Source organism: Enhydra lutris, unplaced genomic scaffold (genome assembly GCF_002288905.1).
Source record: "Enhydra lutris kenyoni isolate GAN:26980312 unplaced genomic scaffold, ASM228890v2 scaffoldscaffold17, whole genome shotgun sequence".
Classification (NCBI taxonomy): Eukaryota; Metazoa; Chordata; class Mammalia; order Carnivora; family Mustelidae; genus Enhydra; species Enhydra lutris.
The window spans coordinates 5436933-5454438 of NW_019154101.1; the positions used below are offsets into that span (position 1 = coordinate 5436933).

At 57.1% G+C, this 17506-nt stretch overlaps 1 protein-coding gene across 1 annotated transcript in view; it reads right to left on the minus strand.

Moving 5' to 3' along the window:
* Window positions 1–3638: 3638 nt before the first annotated feature.
* The window catches only part of LOC111147802 (tau tubulin kinase 1), a 40337-nt gene continuing 26469 nt past the window's right edge, over window positions 3639–17506 (minus strand). The window contains 4 exon segments of the mRNA XM_022504044.1: window positions 3639–4029; window positions 4790–5346; window positions 5348–6139; window positions 11832–12053. Of these exon segments, the coding sequence (XP_022359752.1) occupies window positions 3639–4029; window positions 4790–5346; window positions 5348–6139; window positions 11832–12053 (1962 nt within the window).

Below are 17506 nucleotides of genomic sequence, written 5' to 3' on the forward strand. Positions count from 1 at the left end.
CCCAATCAGGGGACGTTCAGACTGCTTCTGAATGTTTTTAAAAGAAGGCTCCACGCCAACATAGGGCCTGATCCCACGACCCCAAGATCAAGATAGCAGATGAGTCTGTGCCAGTTTAACGAGAAAGCTCCCATTTCTAGACGTTTTGAGTGTGAGATCGCGGCTGAGGTTTTGTTGAGTTCCGTGCAGTATACCGCGGTGAGTAACTTTGCACACATGGAATTTGGCAAGTCTACCCGGGCCCTCTAAAGGACACATGTCTAGAAGTGGAGATGCTAGGTCACAGGCTACATTCATTTATAATCTCTACAGATGTTACTAGAATAATGGCCATGGTTTCTCTTTGCCTGGGAGCTGCTTAGCTTACACTCCTTTGTGTCTGTTAACTTCGGGGCAATGAAAATTCCTCCTCCCTCCCTCTCGGCGGGCTCGCACAAAGCCGGACTCAGTCTCCCACCCTTGGAGAGACAGCCAGGGGAGCTGAGCACGGCAGGCTCTGCAGTCAGAGACAGAGGGCGGCCCAGTATGACCCTGTATCTGTCCTGTCCTCAGCTTCTGTTTCCAGCTCTGTAGAGACAATCTGCTTCCACGATGGTTCCTACCTACTTGTCCACCAACCTGCACTCTTCCCCACTGCCCACCCCTAGCCCCAGGACCTGGGCTTTGCCCTCCTCCCCAAAGAAAGAAGAGTCCAGGCCAACAAAACGAAAGGTCCACAGGCTTTTTAATGGTGTGATGGCTACTTCCCTTCCAAGACCCGATCTAATCATGACAGCGGCTTCCAGGGTGTCGGGGTGGGGGTGGACTGGTGCAGGGCGGGCAGAGGCCATGCAGTGACTGGGAAGAGGTGGGGAAGGGTGTTACATTCTGTTTGGCGTGTAAACATTCTTCAGTGGCTTCCCTGGGGGAGGGGAAGGGCATCTCCCTGCCCCCCCCCACTCCATGCCCGCCAGGGCTGATCCCCAGAGCTGAGAAGACTGAGCCAGGCCCCAGTGAGGGGCTGGGAAAGGGGGAGCCCATGTGCCTGGGGCACGGCCCTTCTCCTACACCCGCTTCGTACACAGTGTGGCTTGGGAGGGAGGCGTGTTCTGGGGCGAGCAGACCTGCACCTGAGCCAGTGACACAGGTTGTGGTAATGGGGAAGTGCTAGAGGGGTGAGGGGATGGTGGGGGTGGGGTGTGACACTCTTTTACAGGGAAGGGGTTTGGGACCAGGACAGCTTGGTGGAGGGGATGGGTGCTCGGTGGAGGGGATGGGTGCTCGAGGGGAAAGAGGCTGCTGCTGGGGGTAGGGACACGGGGAGGTGTGGTTTCCTCTGCCCTGGATCCTTCCTGGGGAGAGGAGCAGAGACAGTCCCCTGGTCCCCTCCACAGTCGCCCCTTCCCCTCCTTCCCTCGGTGACATTCAATGATGCAGAGGCCCGAGGATAGATGGGAGCCCTAGGGAGGTCTGGAATCCCAAGAGCAGACAGGGTTTTTCGTCTCTGCCCAGCTCCAGTGCTGGGTGAAGCTGGGGGTGGGATGGGTCTGGGGCTCTCTCAGGCCGCCCCCTTTTCCTCCCAACACCAAACCAGGGTGCTGCTGGTCCTGGGGCAGGGGTGAAGCTGGGGGCCCTACATTCACGGTTCGGTTGGTGGCAAGGAGCAGGCCCAGGACCTGGGCACTGGGCGTCATGCCCTGGTCCCCACCTGGCACGAGCTGATTGTCATTCGGAGAAGCTCTAGGTGGGAGGGAGTGGCCCCTCTTCCACCCTCTCTGCTGGACCCAGAGGGCAGTAGAGGCCTTGGGAGGGTCTCGGGTTGACAAAGAGGGCTCTGTCCGGAGAGGTTTCCTGAGTGTTCTGGGAGCTTCTGTGTCGGCATGAGATGGACCTTGTCCAACCTGGAGTCCTCCCCTGGGCTCGTTTGCAGAGAAGCCACCACCTTGGTGTGAAGAGCTGCCCGAGCCTGCTGACTCTCCAAGAGAGGCTTCAGCAACCACCAGGCTGCTTCCAGAGCCAACTTCCTCGCGGGCGTCCTTCTAAGTGATCGTGGCTTGGTACTGCCAGACAGCTGGGGCATGTTGGCGTCTTTCTTCCTCTTCCCCTGGTTGCCTTGCCTTGCTTCTGGGACCCAGAGAAGAACAGAGGGGCCAGGCCAGGGGACAGAGGCTGAGGGTGCTGAGGACTGAGGAGGCCTGCAGGGGACCTGTCCCAGATAGACAGTTTGGCTGTCCCTTCTGCAGCCAGGGTGCTGCTTGGCCCAGACGGAGGCAGTTGAGGCTCGTGATGAGGTGGGATGAGCTATGCAGGAGCCAGACCCAGAAGGAAGCCCCATATCCATTCATGGAGCATCACAGCCCTCACCCTCTGCAGGGACAGCTCAGCTGCATGGGCTGGGGTTAGTACAAGAAGGGATAGGCTGAAGGGTGAGCTGGGGGAGAAGGGGACTTGGGTCGGACCCATCACACAAGCACACAATCTGGAAGTCAGAAAGGCCTTTCCACCTTGAGTCCAGGGGCCAGCTGTCTACCTGCCTGTTTCTGCTTTCTCTACCCACTGGGGAAGATGATGGTCTGATCCAGCCCCCTCCCCATCCCCAGGAGGACAGAAAGTGTGACCCGGCCAGAACTGAGTCCCTGAATCTCTAAATGGCCAGTGCAGAGAAGATGAAAACCCGCCATTCTCCACCTCCACTGAACTCAAGAGAGAGGGAGGCTGGCTGAAACTGCAGCCGGCAGGGTTGAGGTTAGATGGCAAGAAGGAATTCCTGATGGTGAGGGGTCCTGAGCACTAGATCAGGAGGCCAAGGGAGAGGGTGAAACCTTTTTTAAAGCCCCCCTCCAACTTCCCATTGGGAAACATGTGCCCAGGAAGGCAGCCCACACACACATTCTACGGTTCCCACTGAGGACCCACCCAAATTTATGGGGAGGAGAACTTTGCACCCTAGGGGTGCAGGAGAGCAGCCCCCCAATCACCTGCCCACTACCTCCCACAGGGGTGTCCAGGATGGAGCTGAATTTGGGCTGGTCAGACCTGCCCTCTCACACCTGAGTAGACCAGTGGTCCCTAGGTCCCAGCTCCCCAACCCCAGCCTGGTAGCTAAGGGGACCACCACAGCTCCCAGGAGATTGTGGGGTTGGCTGGAACTTCCACTTCCGGAATTTGAGGCTGCCTTTCCGTGCAGGTGGGCTTGGGCTGGAAGAAGGCCGGGAAGAGGGGAAGGCGCCGCAGGTGGTGTAAGCAGAGGTCCCTGGAGGAGCACGGAGAGCAGCAGAGGCCTGGCGGGTGGGCGAAGGGGTGGGGGAGGGCGTCCCCATTACTGGAGTCCTCGGTGAAAAAGTGGCTGAGCCTTCCCCGGGGCCAAGGGTGAGCCTGCCCCACCCGAAGGGCGGCAGGGGGAGGGCAGGGGTCACGGAGATGGGGCAGAGGACGGGGATTGGGCCCTCCCCCCGCGGCGCGGCGCCCCCCTCCGGCCCGGCCGGGGGGGCGGGCGCGGCGAGTGCTGGCGCGCGTCCTCGCGGGTGCAGGCGGGAAGCTGGGGCCGCGGGTGGCGCGCGTCAGGCGCGTAAGGCTGTGCTGGGAGCTGTTTCAGTGTGGCCGGCTGCGGGAGGGGGGCCGAGGTGAGGGTGGGGGGCCGCGGAGAGCCGCGCGCGTCATTATCTGGCCCCGGCCCGGCCCTCCGCGACCCCCGCCCGGCCTTTGGTTGCTGCGCGCTGAGTCTGGAGTTTCCCTCTGGGTCCTTTCTTGGGCCCCCCCGGGGAGGGGGTGCCATCAGGCTGGGCCCGGGCCTGCGGGGCGCCCCGAGGCGGGGGCCCGGTGGGCCGGGCCTGGTGCGAGGGGGAGGAGCTCTCCTTGCGGGACAGGGACTGGCTCCGGGGGGACGCGCTGGGGTGGCGCGGCGCGGCAGAGGCGGAGGGGCCTGGACTGCGCGGGGCAGGGGGCCTGGTGCCGGCTGGGGCTCTCCCGGGCCCTGGGCCCCGGCCGGGGGGCTGTTTGGGGCGGAGATCAGCAGCGACGGCCGACCCTGGAGGCTTCTGCAACTGGAGCCTGTGGGACAAGGAGAGGGGGCAGAAGGCAAGAGAAAAGAGAAGGGCAAAGAAACAAAAAGGGAGAGACATTTTCAGAATCGCTGAACACTCAGCGGGGAGCCTGCTTCTCCCTCTCCCTCTGCTTGCTGCTCTGCCTACTTGTGCTATGTCTCTGTCAAAATAAAGAAAGAAAATCTTTTTTTTTTTTTTTTAAATCGCTGAGCACTGAGCCCTGGAGCCCTGCAGCTTCAGACCTGGGTGAGGCTGTGGAGACCAGGCACAGGTGGATAAACTAGGGCTGGTGCTCCGTCCTCCTGGGCAGGACCTCTAGGGGCCACAGGCTCCTGAGACTGCTACCTGGCCTCTCTGTTTCATCTTTAAAATTCTCATGGATTTTACATTCTACTCTACCACCTATCCGTGTTTACATCGATATGAATAATGTTTTCTCCCAACTACTCTGGTCTTTAACCTTTGGCTTCAAATGCCTCATGGCACACCAGAGGATGTGTGTGAGCCCCACTGGCCCCCATTCACCTTCCCCAAGCTTGGCGTCCCGATGACCCCTCTAGACATGTTCACTGTAGCCACTCCCTTGAGCCCAGTGACAGGGCTGGAACCTGAGTGGGAGGAGACACTTAGCTGGGGAAGTGGAGAACAGGAAGTGTCCTTCTCCGAATCCTTGCTAGGCCCTGACCTTGGCTCTGGGGAAGCTCCCGCAGTTGGAGGCCTTCTGCGGTCACCATCTGGCCACCGTAGGGCCAGCTGTGGTTTCTCACCTGCTGGTGATGGCTGTGTCGGAGGCGGGGGCAGCGCCATGGGGTCTGCTGGCAGCAGAAGGCTGCTGGGCTGCGGCAGGCGTGGGCATGCGGATGCTGATGGGACGGGGAATCCGGCTCCGGGTGGCGGCTGCCCGCCCAGCCTTCCTGGGGGCAGCAGGCTCCGAGGCAGGCATGTCCTCCTCGGAGCCAGTGCCTGAGAGCGTCTCTGAAGCCCGGCGCTGCTCCTCACTGGAGGAGGACGAGGCCCCGGAGGCCAGCCGCAAGAGCAGGCGGCCCTGCCTCTTCTCCATCACCAGACGCGCCAGGTCCTGCTGTGGCCGGACCCTCTTGCCCCACCGCTCTTTGGCCGACAGGGAGCCTGAGGGCTCCGAGCCTGTGTCCTCCTCAGACAGCAGGACGGGGATCCGGCTCCTGGGGCGAGCGCCTGCCATGGCGTGGCGGCTGGGGGAGATGGTGGCCAGTTTCTCGGGGCCTGGCTCCAGCGGGGACACTGGAGTTGGCCCGTTGGCAAGGGCTGGGCCACTGGGCAGTGAGTCTGTGGCCACCTCCGGGGGGGGTGTCCCTGGGAGCGCTAGCCAGAGCACCGCTCTCCAGCCCTGACTGGGCAATGCCGTTCTCTAGGGGCAGGGAGGCCCCCTCCTCCACAGCCCTCCCATCAGAGGGCGCCTCCAGGCCCAGTTCACCCCCAGTGCCCAGCTCCTCAGGCCGGGATGCTTGTCCGCCGGAAGACATGACGTTGAGGTGGGTTTTCTCCGCAATGTGCACAAAGGTCCTCTCAACTTTGGTGAAGGGTGAGGAGGTGACGGCCACCCCTCCCGCCCCTGTGGTCACTGCCCCGGCCCCCTGCCCCGTCCCAGGTCCAGGGGGCTTGGGCTCAGACTTGAGGACAGAGGACAGGGTGCCCGGCTCAGACACATCCAGCTGGCTGCCAGTGGGCTGGGGCCGCTCTTGCTGAGGAGTGAGGGCAGCCAGAGTGCCCAGGTCAGGGTCGGGGGCCAGGTCGGCAGTGACGGGCGACTTCTTCATGTCGCCAGGGGAGACGAGCACCAGCGTTTTGGAGCCCTCCTCGGGCTCCAGGTCCCCGTCAGCCATGGAGGCCCGGCCCCTGGACTCCTTCTGGTCGTCAGCCAGCAGCGTGGATGGGGCACCCTCCTGACTCCGGTCTGTGCTCCTTTCACTCCCCTCACTGCTAGAGCCACTGCGAGGCCTCAGCACCTCCCCTAGAGCCACTGCTTCCTCCTCTTCCTCCTCCTCCTCTTCCTCCTCTTCCTCCTCCTCTTCCTCCTCCTCCTCCTCCTCTTCCTCCTCCTCCTCCTCTTCCTCCTCCTCCTCTTCCTCCTCCTCTTCCTCCTCTTCCTCCTCCTCTTCCTCCTCCTCCTCTTCCTCTTCGTCCTTCCCATTAGCTTGAGGCTGAACAGGAGCCAGTGGTACCTGGGGGGTGGTGAGCAGCATGTGGGAGAAGCCCACCCTCCGGACCCTGTTGAGCAACCGAGCCCGTTCTCGGTAATCAGAGAGATCTTTCTTGAAGTCCTGGTAGGGCAGGCTCAGAGGCACAGCTCGCGGGAGACCATTGACCTCAAACGGGGGCGCCACAGAGAACACCTGCAAGGGGCACACACAGGGATTCGCTGATGTCACCTGCCCTGCAGGGCCCGATGAACCAGCACTGCACCCACAAGCTGGGAGGCCCACATGCCCAGGTGCATGCGCCAGAAATTGTGCTCCCTGAGGCTGAGCACTGGGTCTGTCTTGTTCATTGCTCTATCCCCCAAGGCCTAGAAGGGTCCCTGGCACCTAATGAGTGCTCAGAAAGTCTCTGAGAAAGGATTGTGTGCACGCTCCAGCTCCCCCTGAGGCCCCTGGCCCCGAAGCTGGCAGTTCCTCTGTCTCCCATCTCCCACTTCCTTCACTCTCCTCCCTGCCTCTGAAACCCAGAGCCAGCTTTAGTTCAATCAATAGAAGACAATGACAGCGGCAAGGCATCAGAGGCACGGTGTGGATCTCCCTTTGACAGAGGACGAAACCAGGTCCAGAAGGAGTGGCAAGCGTCTGGGTCAGCCCTTGCTGCCTCCTTACAGGACAGGGTTTCTCTGCAGTCAAGGAGCTGGCGACCAGGGCTATCAGAGCCTGTGCAAGAGCAGGGCAAAGTTCAGCTGTCCTCCATACCCCAAAACGCAGGCTGGGTGCCATTGGAGCTCCAGCGCCCTCTTCCCTCCTGCCCTTTCCTGGCCTCTTGCTCAGGAATTCTCCAGCCCTCCCCAGCTGAGTGTTGAGTCCACAGTTCTTCCGGGAATTTGCAGCTAGCTTACAAAAGGCAGTTTCTTTCCACTTGATTTAGTTTTCCCTTTTGAAGCTTTGGGCAGAGCCCTTGGCAATGTGATGGCCTATGCTCTTGGTTTTCTGGACTCCTGCCACGTCTCCCCTTAGCCTTCCAGACTAAGGATCCTTTCAGACTAGAAAGGCCTGATCACCCTGTCAGGACCTTAGCCCTTGCATCTTCTCCAGCTCTGACCTAGTCAACACACGCACACGCACATGCACACTCACGCACGCATCTCCGGCACCCCTAGTGCACCAGGCCCCACCCGGGGCTGACATAGCTTCATTTCAGGTGGGGATGGAGCTGACAGCATCCAGTGCTTTGTCAGCCTTTTTGAACATTCTGGGCCCCGTCTTCCTAAACACAGCCCCTCCAGGTCAGAAGCCCCAGAGATCGGACACCTCCAACACCTCCAGGTGCCATCCAGACTTGCAGGGAGTCCTGCTGAGTATTCTTCAACCTCTGCGCCTGCTGCCTCAGCTGTATGGGCACAGCCCTATCAGGACCAGGGGGGCGGGGAGGGGGAGGGTTCCCCAGCCACTGGCTTGTTCTCTCCCGCCCACCTAACCATTCTCCCAACAGCTGCTAGAGGGATCTTCCTGAAACTGAAATCTGATCCTATCTCTCTGCTTCCAACTTACAGAAACCTACAATAGCCCCCACAGTCCTCAGGGGACAGTTCCAATTCTAGGCTGGGCACTTGGCAACGCTGCCCCGCCCCCATGACCTGGCTCCTCCCCTTCTGCTCTGAGCTCACTCTGAGCTGGAGCTGCGCCCTGGGATCCTTGCCCTGTGCGCTTGCCTGCTGATGCCACCAGCAGTTTCCTAAGTGCTAGTCGCTTCTCACACCGCTGTCTTTCCCTCTGGTGGTCCCCGCTGCCTGGGGATCCTGTCACTCCCTCTACTCACATGACAAATACCTGTCCTTCCTCCAGGACTGAGCTCAACCAATCTTTCAGAAAACCTTCCTGTCCACCCACCAAGCAGGCATCATCAACCCCCTTTCTACTTGTTTTCTCACATCCCGCTAGAGACACCACCGCGCCCCTTGAGGGCCTGACCTGGCCTTTCTCTCTCTCTCTCTCTCTCTCTCATTCTTCCTTTCTCTTTTTCTTTCTTTCTAGAAGAAGTCCTGGGATGTCTATTGTCCTGACCAAGATGGTAGAGGCCGTGAATCCGTGGATCACATACTGAACGAGACAGATGTGGTCCTTGTTTTCACAGTGTGTGCAGTCTCTCTATTAGGAAATAATATGGGTTTGCAACAATGTGGATGGAACTTGAGGGTGTTAGGCTAAGTGAAATTAGTCAATTAGAGAAAGACAAATATCACATGATCTCACTGCTATGCGGAATTTAAGAAACAAAACAGAGGATCATAAGAGAAGGGAGAGAAAGATAAAATAAGACGAAATCAGAGAGGGAGACAAACCAACCATAAGAGACTCAATCATAGGAAACAAACTGAGGGTTGCTGGAGGGAAGGGGGGTGGAGGATGGGGTAACTGGGTGATGGGCATTAAGGAGGGCACGGGATGGAATGAGCACTGGGTGTTCTGTAAGACTGATGAATCACTAACCTCTACCTCTGAAACCAAAAATACACTATATGTTAATTAATTTAATTTAAATTTTTTTAAAAACTACATTTGACCAAAAAAGAGGGGGGATGAAATTGCGATAATGCACACTCCACAGAGATTGTGATCATAAATAAGGTCAGATAAGCAATGGTCTGGCATATAGCTCAATACTCAGATACTCAATAAATGTCAGCTCCCTCCCAGCCTGCCTCCTGCCCTCTGCCCTGCTCCCTGGTCTGGAGATCACTGCCTCCCTCTCCAACTCCAGCAATGCCCCGATGCCACACCCATGGGAGAGAGAGTGGTGAGAAAAGGAGGGGCTCTCCCAGCTGAGGCCAATTAGCAAGCAGCCAGAAGGCAGGTGGAGGGGAAGGTGGGAATCCCCCAAGCTGAGGCTCTGCCCAAGGCTGTGACTTCTCCCTTCCTCAATTGCCATAGTCTTTCTCAAGGTCAGACCATCTATGAGGACTGATAATGGGGGGGGGGTGCAAGATGGGGTAGCATCAGACCCCAGGCAGGACACTTGCCCACCCTATCTGAGCCAGGCAGGGGACTTCCTTAGTGCTTAGTCTTCTTCACATCCAGGCCGGAAGTCCCTGGCAATTGTTTTCTTTTTCTACACCATTCCCATTATTCATTCATTCATTCATTCATTCATTCATTTATTCAACAAACATTAAGCCCTGGTTCTGTGCCAGGCCGTGTGCTGCAGCCCTCTGCCATGCTCAGTTACCAACAGTAAGGCTAAAGATGACTAGGCAGAGGTGGAGGGGTGCTGTGAGGTCCTGGGTGTGTCGTGACTGTGGTGTAGGTGCCAAGGACCTATAGAGAGATACAGCTCTGATCATGTCTCCCTCCTGTCCAGCTCAGAACTCACCCACCCAACACCAGATGCGTCCCACCCAGCGTCTCTGCCTGTTTTCTCTGTCCCGTCTCTGACACTTTGAGCATCCTTCTGGCCAGGCCCTGGATCTCTTTAGAAAATCCCATCTGTAGGACAGACCCTCCACTCACAGTGTCTGTGTTAGATCATCATAGCTCGAACCTTCTCTCTTCCATCTCAAAGCCCTCCCCTTCCACTTCACGGGAAAGAGGGGGAATTAGAACTGAAATCAGGCTTCAGTGACAAGGTCAGAATAGGACACAGGCCTAGAGAGAGCCACTGGCATGCCCACTTCACAAAGCACATCAATCAAGGTGGCTCAGAATCCCAAACTCTTTCCATTGCCTCACTGGCCTCCCACCCTCCCATGCAGGGAAACCTGGTATCCTGTGCCCTTTAGCAGGAAGAGCCATGAATCTCAGAGTGGGGACAGCTTTGCCCTAAGGATCACTGACAAGCCCACTGGCCAGCTGGCATCTGGACCTGCTGTGTTTCCCAATTCAGGATCCCTCCACACCTCCCCATGCAGCTCCTTGTTGGGGAGGGCAGGCCTGGCCTCAATTCCTCCCTCCTCAGAGAGGGGGAAGTCCTCCTTCACCCCCACCCAGCCTCTCCTGAATGCCTGTGCCCAGTGACCATTCATGCATTTGCCCATGCTACCCTGTGCTCATTCATTCAGCCTCGATCCTTAGCCAGCCTCTGTGTGCTTGGTCCAGAAGGCTGGCAGACACCATGAGAGGGGGATACCAGTGACACTCTCCCATTCCAGCTCAGGGGGCAGCAAGCCTACTGCGTTTCAGCAAGGGAAAATCAGGGCCTGGGGGAACTCACGTCTTCCTACTCCCTCTCCAGAGCAGCGATCCTTTATGATTCCAATTATATTTGTGGTTCTCCAGCTTGGCTTGGTACAGCATTATCTAGGGGAGCTTTTTAAAAACCTACAGAGCCGAGTCCCACTCCCCTTGCCCCCAGATTCAGGTCCAAGATGAGGCCCAGAAATCTTTTAAAGCTCCCTGGTGATTCTGAGGGAATGGCGGATGCGGTAAGGGTGAGTCATGGAGAAGGGGAGGCAGGCTGCTGGAGCTGAGACCCTCAGAAAGAATGAAAGCCCTAGCCCTCCCCTTGCCTCCATGGAGTCCAGACCCAAAGACTTCGGCTTCACCAACTTCAGAGCCCAGCCAAGTCCATGTTTACTCCAGTCAGCAGGAAAAGTGGAGGGAGGTGGATGGACCCGCCTCTGATCTTTTCCTGCCACCAAAACTGGTCTCTCCTCAGCCTTGAATTGCCTGACACTAGCAACACCCCCAGGGGTGGGTTTGTCCACATACCCCCATTCCCCAGACAGAGTATAGAGAGCGGCTCTCCTGCTTGGACCCTGGACAAGCCCAGACACAGCACACTGCACTTCAGCCCACAGTCCCAAGGTCAAAGAAGGGGGACTGTTGAGTGACCAAAGCCGGAGGATGGACCATGACCCTTTCCCCCTCCCAACAAGCCTCTCATAGCAGTGCTCCCCTTCCTTCTCCCTCAGCAGCCACCCCCAGCACCCTTCCCATCTCTTCTCCCCAGGGGAGCCCCCAATTGCCATAATTTCCCCACCTGAAAACCAGAGACGTTGGCAGTGTGGTCCCCTTTGCCCACCACCAGCTTCCCCAGATTTCTCACCTGTCTGTCGTCGGTCTGTCTGTCTGGGTCTGCACACTCAAACCACATCTGCCAAGCCAGGAGCCCTCCAGCCCTTCCTCTGCTCCTCCAACCTATACCCAGGGGTGCCACCCACCCTGGCACACTGGCCATTGACAGTCATCTGGGTGGAAGGGCTAAGATGACCCGAGAAGGTGGCTGCCTACCCCAGGTCTCTACAGATACTCGCACACTTGACTCCCAGATCTTGGTGTCTCCAGCCCATCCAAACCTGCCCGGGGCAAGGAGCTGACAGCGTGGGAACATTCTAGCTCAAGAAATGCAGCTGTAGCTTGCCCTTCTTCTGCCCCCACACTTGCTTTAGGCCCCAAGGAGTAAAGTGTGGCCCGGTGAGAGCACCCCACCCCCAGGCTCTGCACAATCCACTCTCTCACTGACCCCCCTGGACAGACCATTCTCCCCCACACCAGAGCTGTCTCAGTTCCCGCATCAGAGCAGAGGGGCAGGGAAAGACTCCCAGAGTCCCTTCACAGGGCTCCCCGGACTTCCTGGCCTCCTTACACACACACACACACACACACACACACACACACACACACACACACACACTTCCTCTTCGTCCTTCCCATTAGCTTGAGGCTGAACAGGAGCCAGTGGTACCTGGGGGGTGGTGAGCAGCATGTGGGAGAAGCCCACCCTCCGGACCCTGTTGAGCAACCGAGCCCGTTCTCGGTAATCAGAGAGATCTTTCTTGAAGTCCTGGTAGGGCAGGCTCAGAGGCACAGCTCGCGGGAGACCATTGACCTCAAACGGGGGCGCCACAGAGAACACCTGCAAGGGGCACACACAGGGATTCGCTGATGTCACCTGCCCTGCAGGGCCCGATGAACCAGCACTGCACCCACAAGCTGGGAGGCCCACATGCCCAGGTGCATGCGCCAGAAATTGTGCTCCCTGAGGCTGAGCACTGGGTCTGTCTTGTTCATTGCTCTATCCCCCAAGGCCTAGAAGGGTCCCTGGCACCTAATGAGTGCTCAGAAAGTCTCTGAGAAAGGATTGTGTGCACGCTCCAGCTCCCCCTGAGGCCCCTGGCCCCGAAGCTGGCAGTTCCTCTGTCTCCCATCTCCCACTTCCTTCACTCTCCTCCCTGCCTCTGAAACCCAGAGCCAGCTTTAGTTCAATCAATAGAAGACAATGACAGCGGCAAGGCATCAGAGGCACGGTGTGGATCTCCCTTTGACAGAGGACGAAACCAGGTCCAGAAGGAGTGGCAAGCGTCTGGGTCAGCCCTTGCTGCCTCCTTACAGGACAGGGTTTCTCTGCAGTCAAGGAGCTGGCGACCAGGGCTATCAGAGCCTGTGCAAGAGCAGGGCAAAGTTCAGCTGTCCTCCATACCCCAAAACGCAGGCTGGGTGCCATTGGAGCTCCAGCGCCCTCTTCCCTCCTGCCCTTTCCTGGCCTCTTGCTCAGGAATTCTCCAGCCCTCCCCAGCTGAGTGTTGAGTCCACAGTTCTTCCGGGAATTTGCAGCTAGCTTACAAAAGGCAGTTTCTTTCCACTTGATTTAGTTTTCCCTTTTGAAGCTTTGGGCAGAGCCCTTGGCAATGTGATGGCCTATGCTCTTGGTTTTCTGGACTCCTGCCACGTCTCCCCTTAGCCTTCCAGACTAAGGATCCTTTCAGACTAGAAAGGCCTGATCACCCTGTCAGGACCTTAGCCCTTGCATCTTCTCCAGCTCTGACCTAGTCAACACACGCACACGCACATGCACACTCACGCACGCATCTCCGGCACCCCTAGTGCACCAGGCCCCACCCGGGGCTGACATAGCTTCATTTCAGGTGGGGATGGAGCTGACAGCATCCAGTGCTTTGTCAGCCTTTTTGAACATTCTGGGCCCCGTCTTCCTAAACACAGCCCCTCCAGGTCAGAAGCCCCAGAGATCGGACACCTCCAACACCTCCAGGTGCCATCCAGACTTGCAGGGAGTCCTGCTGAGTATTCTTCAACCTCTGCGCCTGCTGCCTCAGCTGTATGGGCACAGCCCTATCAGGACCAGGGGGGCGGGGAGGGGGAGGGTTCCCCAGCCACTGGCTTGTTCTCTCCCGCCCACCTAACCATTCTCCCAACAGCTGCTAGAGGGATCTTCCTGAAACTGAAATCTGATCCTATCTCTCTGCTTCCAACTTACAGAAACCTACAATAGCCCCCACAGTCCTCAGGGGACAGTTCCAATTCTAGGCTGGGCACTTGGCAACGCTGCCCCGCCCCCATGACCTGGCTCCTCCCCTTCTGCTCTGAGCTCACTCTGAGCTGGAGCTGCGCCCTGGGATCCTTGCCCTGTGCGCTTGCCTGCTGATGCCACCAGCAGTTTCCTAAGTGCTAGTCGCTTCTCACACCGCTGTCTTTCCCTCTGGTGGTCCCCGCTGCCTGGGGATCCTGTCACTCCCTCTACTCACATGACAAATACCTGTCCTTCCTCCAGGACTGAGCTCAACCAATCTTTCAGAAAACCTTCCTGTCCACCCACCAAGCAGGCATCATCAACCCCCTTTCTACTTGTTTTCTCACATCCCGCTAGAGACACCACCGCGCCCCTTGAGGGCCTGACCTGGCCTTTCTCTCTCTCTCTCTCTCTCTCTCTCTCTCTCTCATTCTTCCTTTCTCTTTTTCTTTCTTTCTAGAAGAAGTCCTGGGATGTCTATTGTCCTGACCAAGATGGTAGAGGCCGTGAATCCGTGGATCACATACTGAACGAGACAGATGTGGTCCTTGTTTTCACAGTGTGTGCAGTCTCTCTATTAGGAAATAATATGGGTTTGCAACAATGTGGATGGAACTTGAGGGTGTTAGGCTAAGTGAAATTAGTCAATTAGAGAAAGACAAATATCACATGATCTCACTGCTATGCGGAATTTAAGAAACAAAACAGAGGATCATAAGAGAAGGGAGAGAAAGATAAAATAAGACGAAATCAGAGAGGGAGACAAACCAACCATAAGAGACTCAATCATAGGAAACAAACTGAGGGTTGCTGGAGGGAAGGGGGGTGGAGGATGGGGTAACTGGGTGATGGGCATTAAGGAGGGCACGGGATGGAATGAGCACTGGGTGTTCTGTAAGACTGATGAATCACTAACCTCTACCTCTGAAACCAAAAATACACTATATGTTAATTAATTTAATTTAAATTTTTTTAAAAACTACATTTGACCAAAAAAGAGGGGGGATGAAATTGCGATAATGCACACTCCACAGAGATTGTGATCATAAATAAGGTCAGATAAGCAATGGTCTGGCATATAGCTCAATACTCAGATACTCAATAAATGTCAGCTCCCTCCCAGCCTGCCTCCTGCCCTCTGCCCTGCTCCCTGGTCTGGAGATCACTGCCTCCCTCTCCAACTCCAGCAATGCCCCGATGCCACACCCATGGGAGAGAGAGTGGTGAGAAAAGGAGGGGCTCTCCCAGCTGAGGCCAATTAGCAAGCAGCCAGAAGGCAGGTGGAGGGGAAGGTGGGAATCCCCCAAGCTGAGGCTCTGCCCAAGGCTGTGACTTCTCCCTTCCTCAATTGCCATAGTCTTTCTCAAGGTCAGACCATCTATGAGGACTGATAATGGGGGGGGGGTGCAAGATGGGGTAGCATCAGACCCCAGGCAGGACACTTGCCCACCCTATCTGAGCCAGGCAGGGGACTTCCTTAGTGCTTAGTCTTCTTCACATCCAGGCCGGAAGTCCCTGGCAATTGTTTTCTTTTTCTACACCATTCCCATTATTCATTCATTCATTCATTCATTCATTCATTTATTCAACAAACATTAAGCCCTGGTTCTGTGCCAGGCCGTGTGCTGCAGCCCTCTGCCATGCTCAGTTACCAACAGTAAGGCTAAAGATGACTAGGCAGAGGTGGAGGGGTGCTGTGAGGTCCTGGGTGTGTCGTGACTGTGGTGTAGGTGCCAAGGACCTATAGAGAGATACAGCTCTGATCATGTCTCCCTCCTGTCCAGCTCAGAACTCACCCACCCAACACCAGATGCGTCCCACCCAGCGTCTCTGCCTGTTTTCTCTGTCCCGTCTCTGACACTTTGAGCATCCTTCTGGCCAGGCCCTGGATCTCTTTAGAAAATCCCATCTGTAGGACAGACCCTCCACTCACAGTGTCTGTGTTAGATCATCATAGCTCGAACCTTCTCTCTTCCATCTCAAAGCCCTCCCCTTCCACTTCACGGGAAAGAGGGGGAATTAGAACTGAAATCAGGCTTCAGTGACAAGGTCAGAATAGGACACAGGCCTAGAGAGAGCCACTGGCATGCCCACTTCACAAAGCACATCAATCAAGGTGGCTCAGAATCCCAAACTCTTTCCATTGCCTCACTGGCCTCCCACCCTCCCATGCAGGGAAACCTGGTATCCTGTGCCCTTTAGCAGGAAGAGCCATGAATCTCAGAGTGGGGACAGCTTTGCCCTAAGGATCACTGACAAGCCCACTGGCCAGCTGGCATCTGGACCTGCTGTGTTTCCCAATTCAGGATCCCTCCACACCTCCCCATGCAGCTCCTTGTTGGGGAGGGCAGGCCTGGCCTCAATTCCTCCCTCCTCAGAGAGGGGGAAGTCCTCCTTCACCCCCACCCAGCCTCTCCTGAATGCCTGTGCCCAGTGACCATTCATGCATTTGCCCATGCTACCCTGTGCTCATTCATTCAGCCTCGATCCTTAGCCAGCCTCTGTGTGCTTGGTCCAGAAGGCTGGCAGACACCATGAGAGGGGGATACCAGTGACACTCTCCCATTCCAGCTCAGGGGGCAGCAAGCCTACTGCGTTTCAGCAAGGGAAAATCAGGGCCTGGGGGAACTCACGTCTTCCTACTCCCTCTCCAGAGCAGCGATCCTTTATGATTCCAATTATATTTGTGGTTCTCCAGCTTGGCTTGGTACAGCATTATCTAGGGGAGCTTTTTAAAAACCTACAGAGCCGAGTCCCACTCCCCTTGCCCCCAGATTCAGGTCCAAGATGAGGCCCAGAAATCTTTTAAAGCTCCCTGGTGATTCTGAGGGAATGGCGGATGCGGTAAGGGTGAGTCATGGAGAAGGGGAGGCAGGCTGCTGGAGCTGAGACCCTCAGAAAGAATGAAAGCCCTAGCCCTCCCCTTGCCTCCATGGAGTCCAGACCCAAAGACTTCGGCTTCACCAACTTCAGAGCCCAGCCAAGTCCATGTTTACTCCAGTCAGCAGGAAAAGTGGAGGGAGGTGGATGGACCCGCCTCTGATCTTTTCCTGCCACCAAAACTGGTCTCTCCTCAGCCTTGAATTGCCTGACACTAGCAACACCCCCAGGGGTGGGTTTGTCCACATACCCCCATTCCCCAGACAGAGTATAGAGAGCGGCTCTCCTGCTTGGACCCTGGACAAGCCCAGACACAGCACACTGCACTTCAGCCCACAGTCCCAAGGTCAAAGAAGGGGGACTGTTGAGTGACCAAAGCCGGAGGATGGACCATGACCCTTTCCCCCTCCCAACAAGCCTCTCATAGCAGTGCTCCCCTTCCTTCTCCCTCAGCAGCCACCCCCAGCACCCTTCCCATCTCTTCTCCCCAGGGGAGCCCCCAATTGCCATAATTTCCCCACCTGAAAACCAGAGACGTTGGCAGTGTGGTCCCCTTTGCCCACCACCAGCTTCCCCAGATTTCTCACCTGTCTGTCGTCGGTCTGTCTGTCTGGGTCTGCACACTCAAACCACATCTGCCAAGCCAGGAGCCCTCCAGCCCTTCCTCTGCTCCTCCAACCTATACCCAGGGGTGCCACCCACCCTGGCACACTGGCCATTGACAGTCATCTGGGTGGAAGGGCTAAGATGACCCGAGAAGGTGGCTGCCTACCCCAGGTCTCTACAGATACTCGCACACTTGACTCCCAGATCTTGGTGTCTCCAGCCCATCCAAACCTGCCCGGGGCAAGGAGCTGACAGCGTGGGAACATTCTAGCTCAAGAAATGCAGCTGTAGCTTGCCCTTCTTCTGCCCCCACACTTGCTTTAGGCCCCAAGGAGTAAAGTGTGGCCCGGTGAGAGCACCCCACCCCCAGGCTCTGCACAATCCACTCTCTCACTGACCCCCCTGGACAGACCATTCTCCCCCACACCAGAGCTGTCTCAGTTCCCGCATCAGAGCAGAGGGGCAGGGAAAGACTCCCAGAGTCCCTTCACAGGGCTCCCCGGACTTCCTGGCCTCCTTACACACACACACACACACACACACACACACACACACACACACACACACACACACAC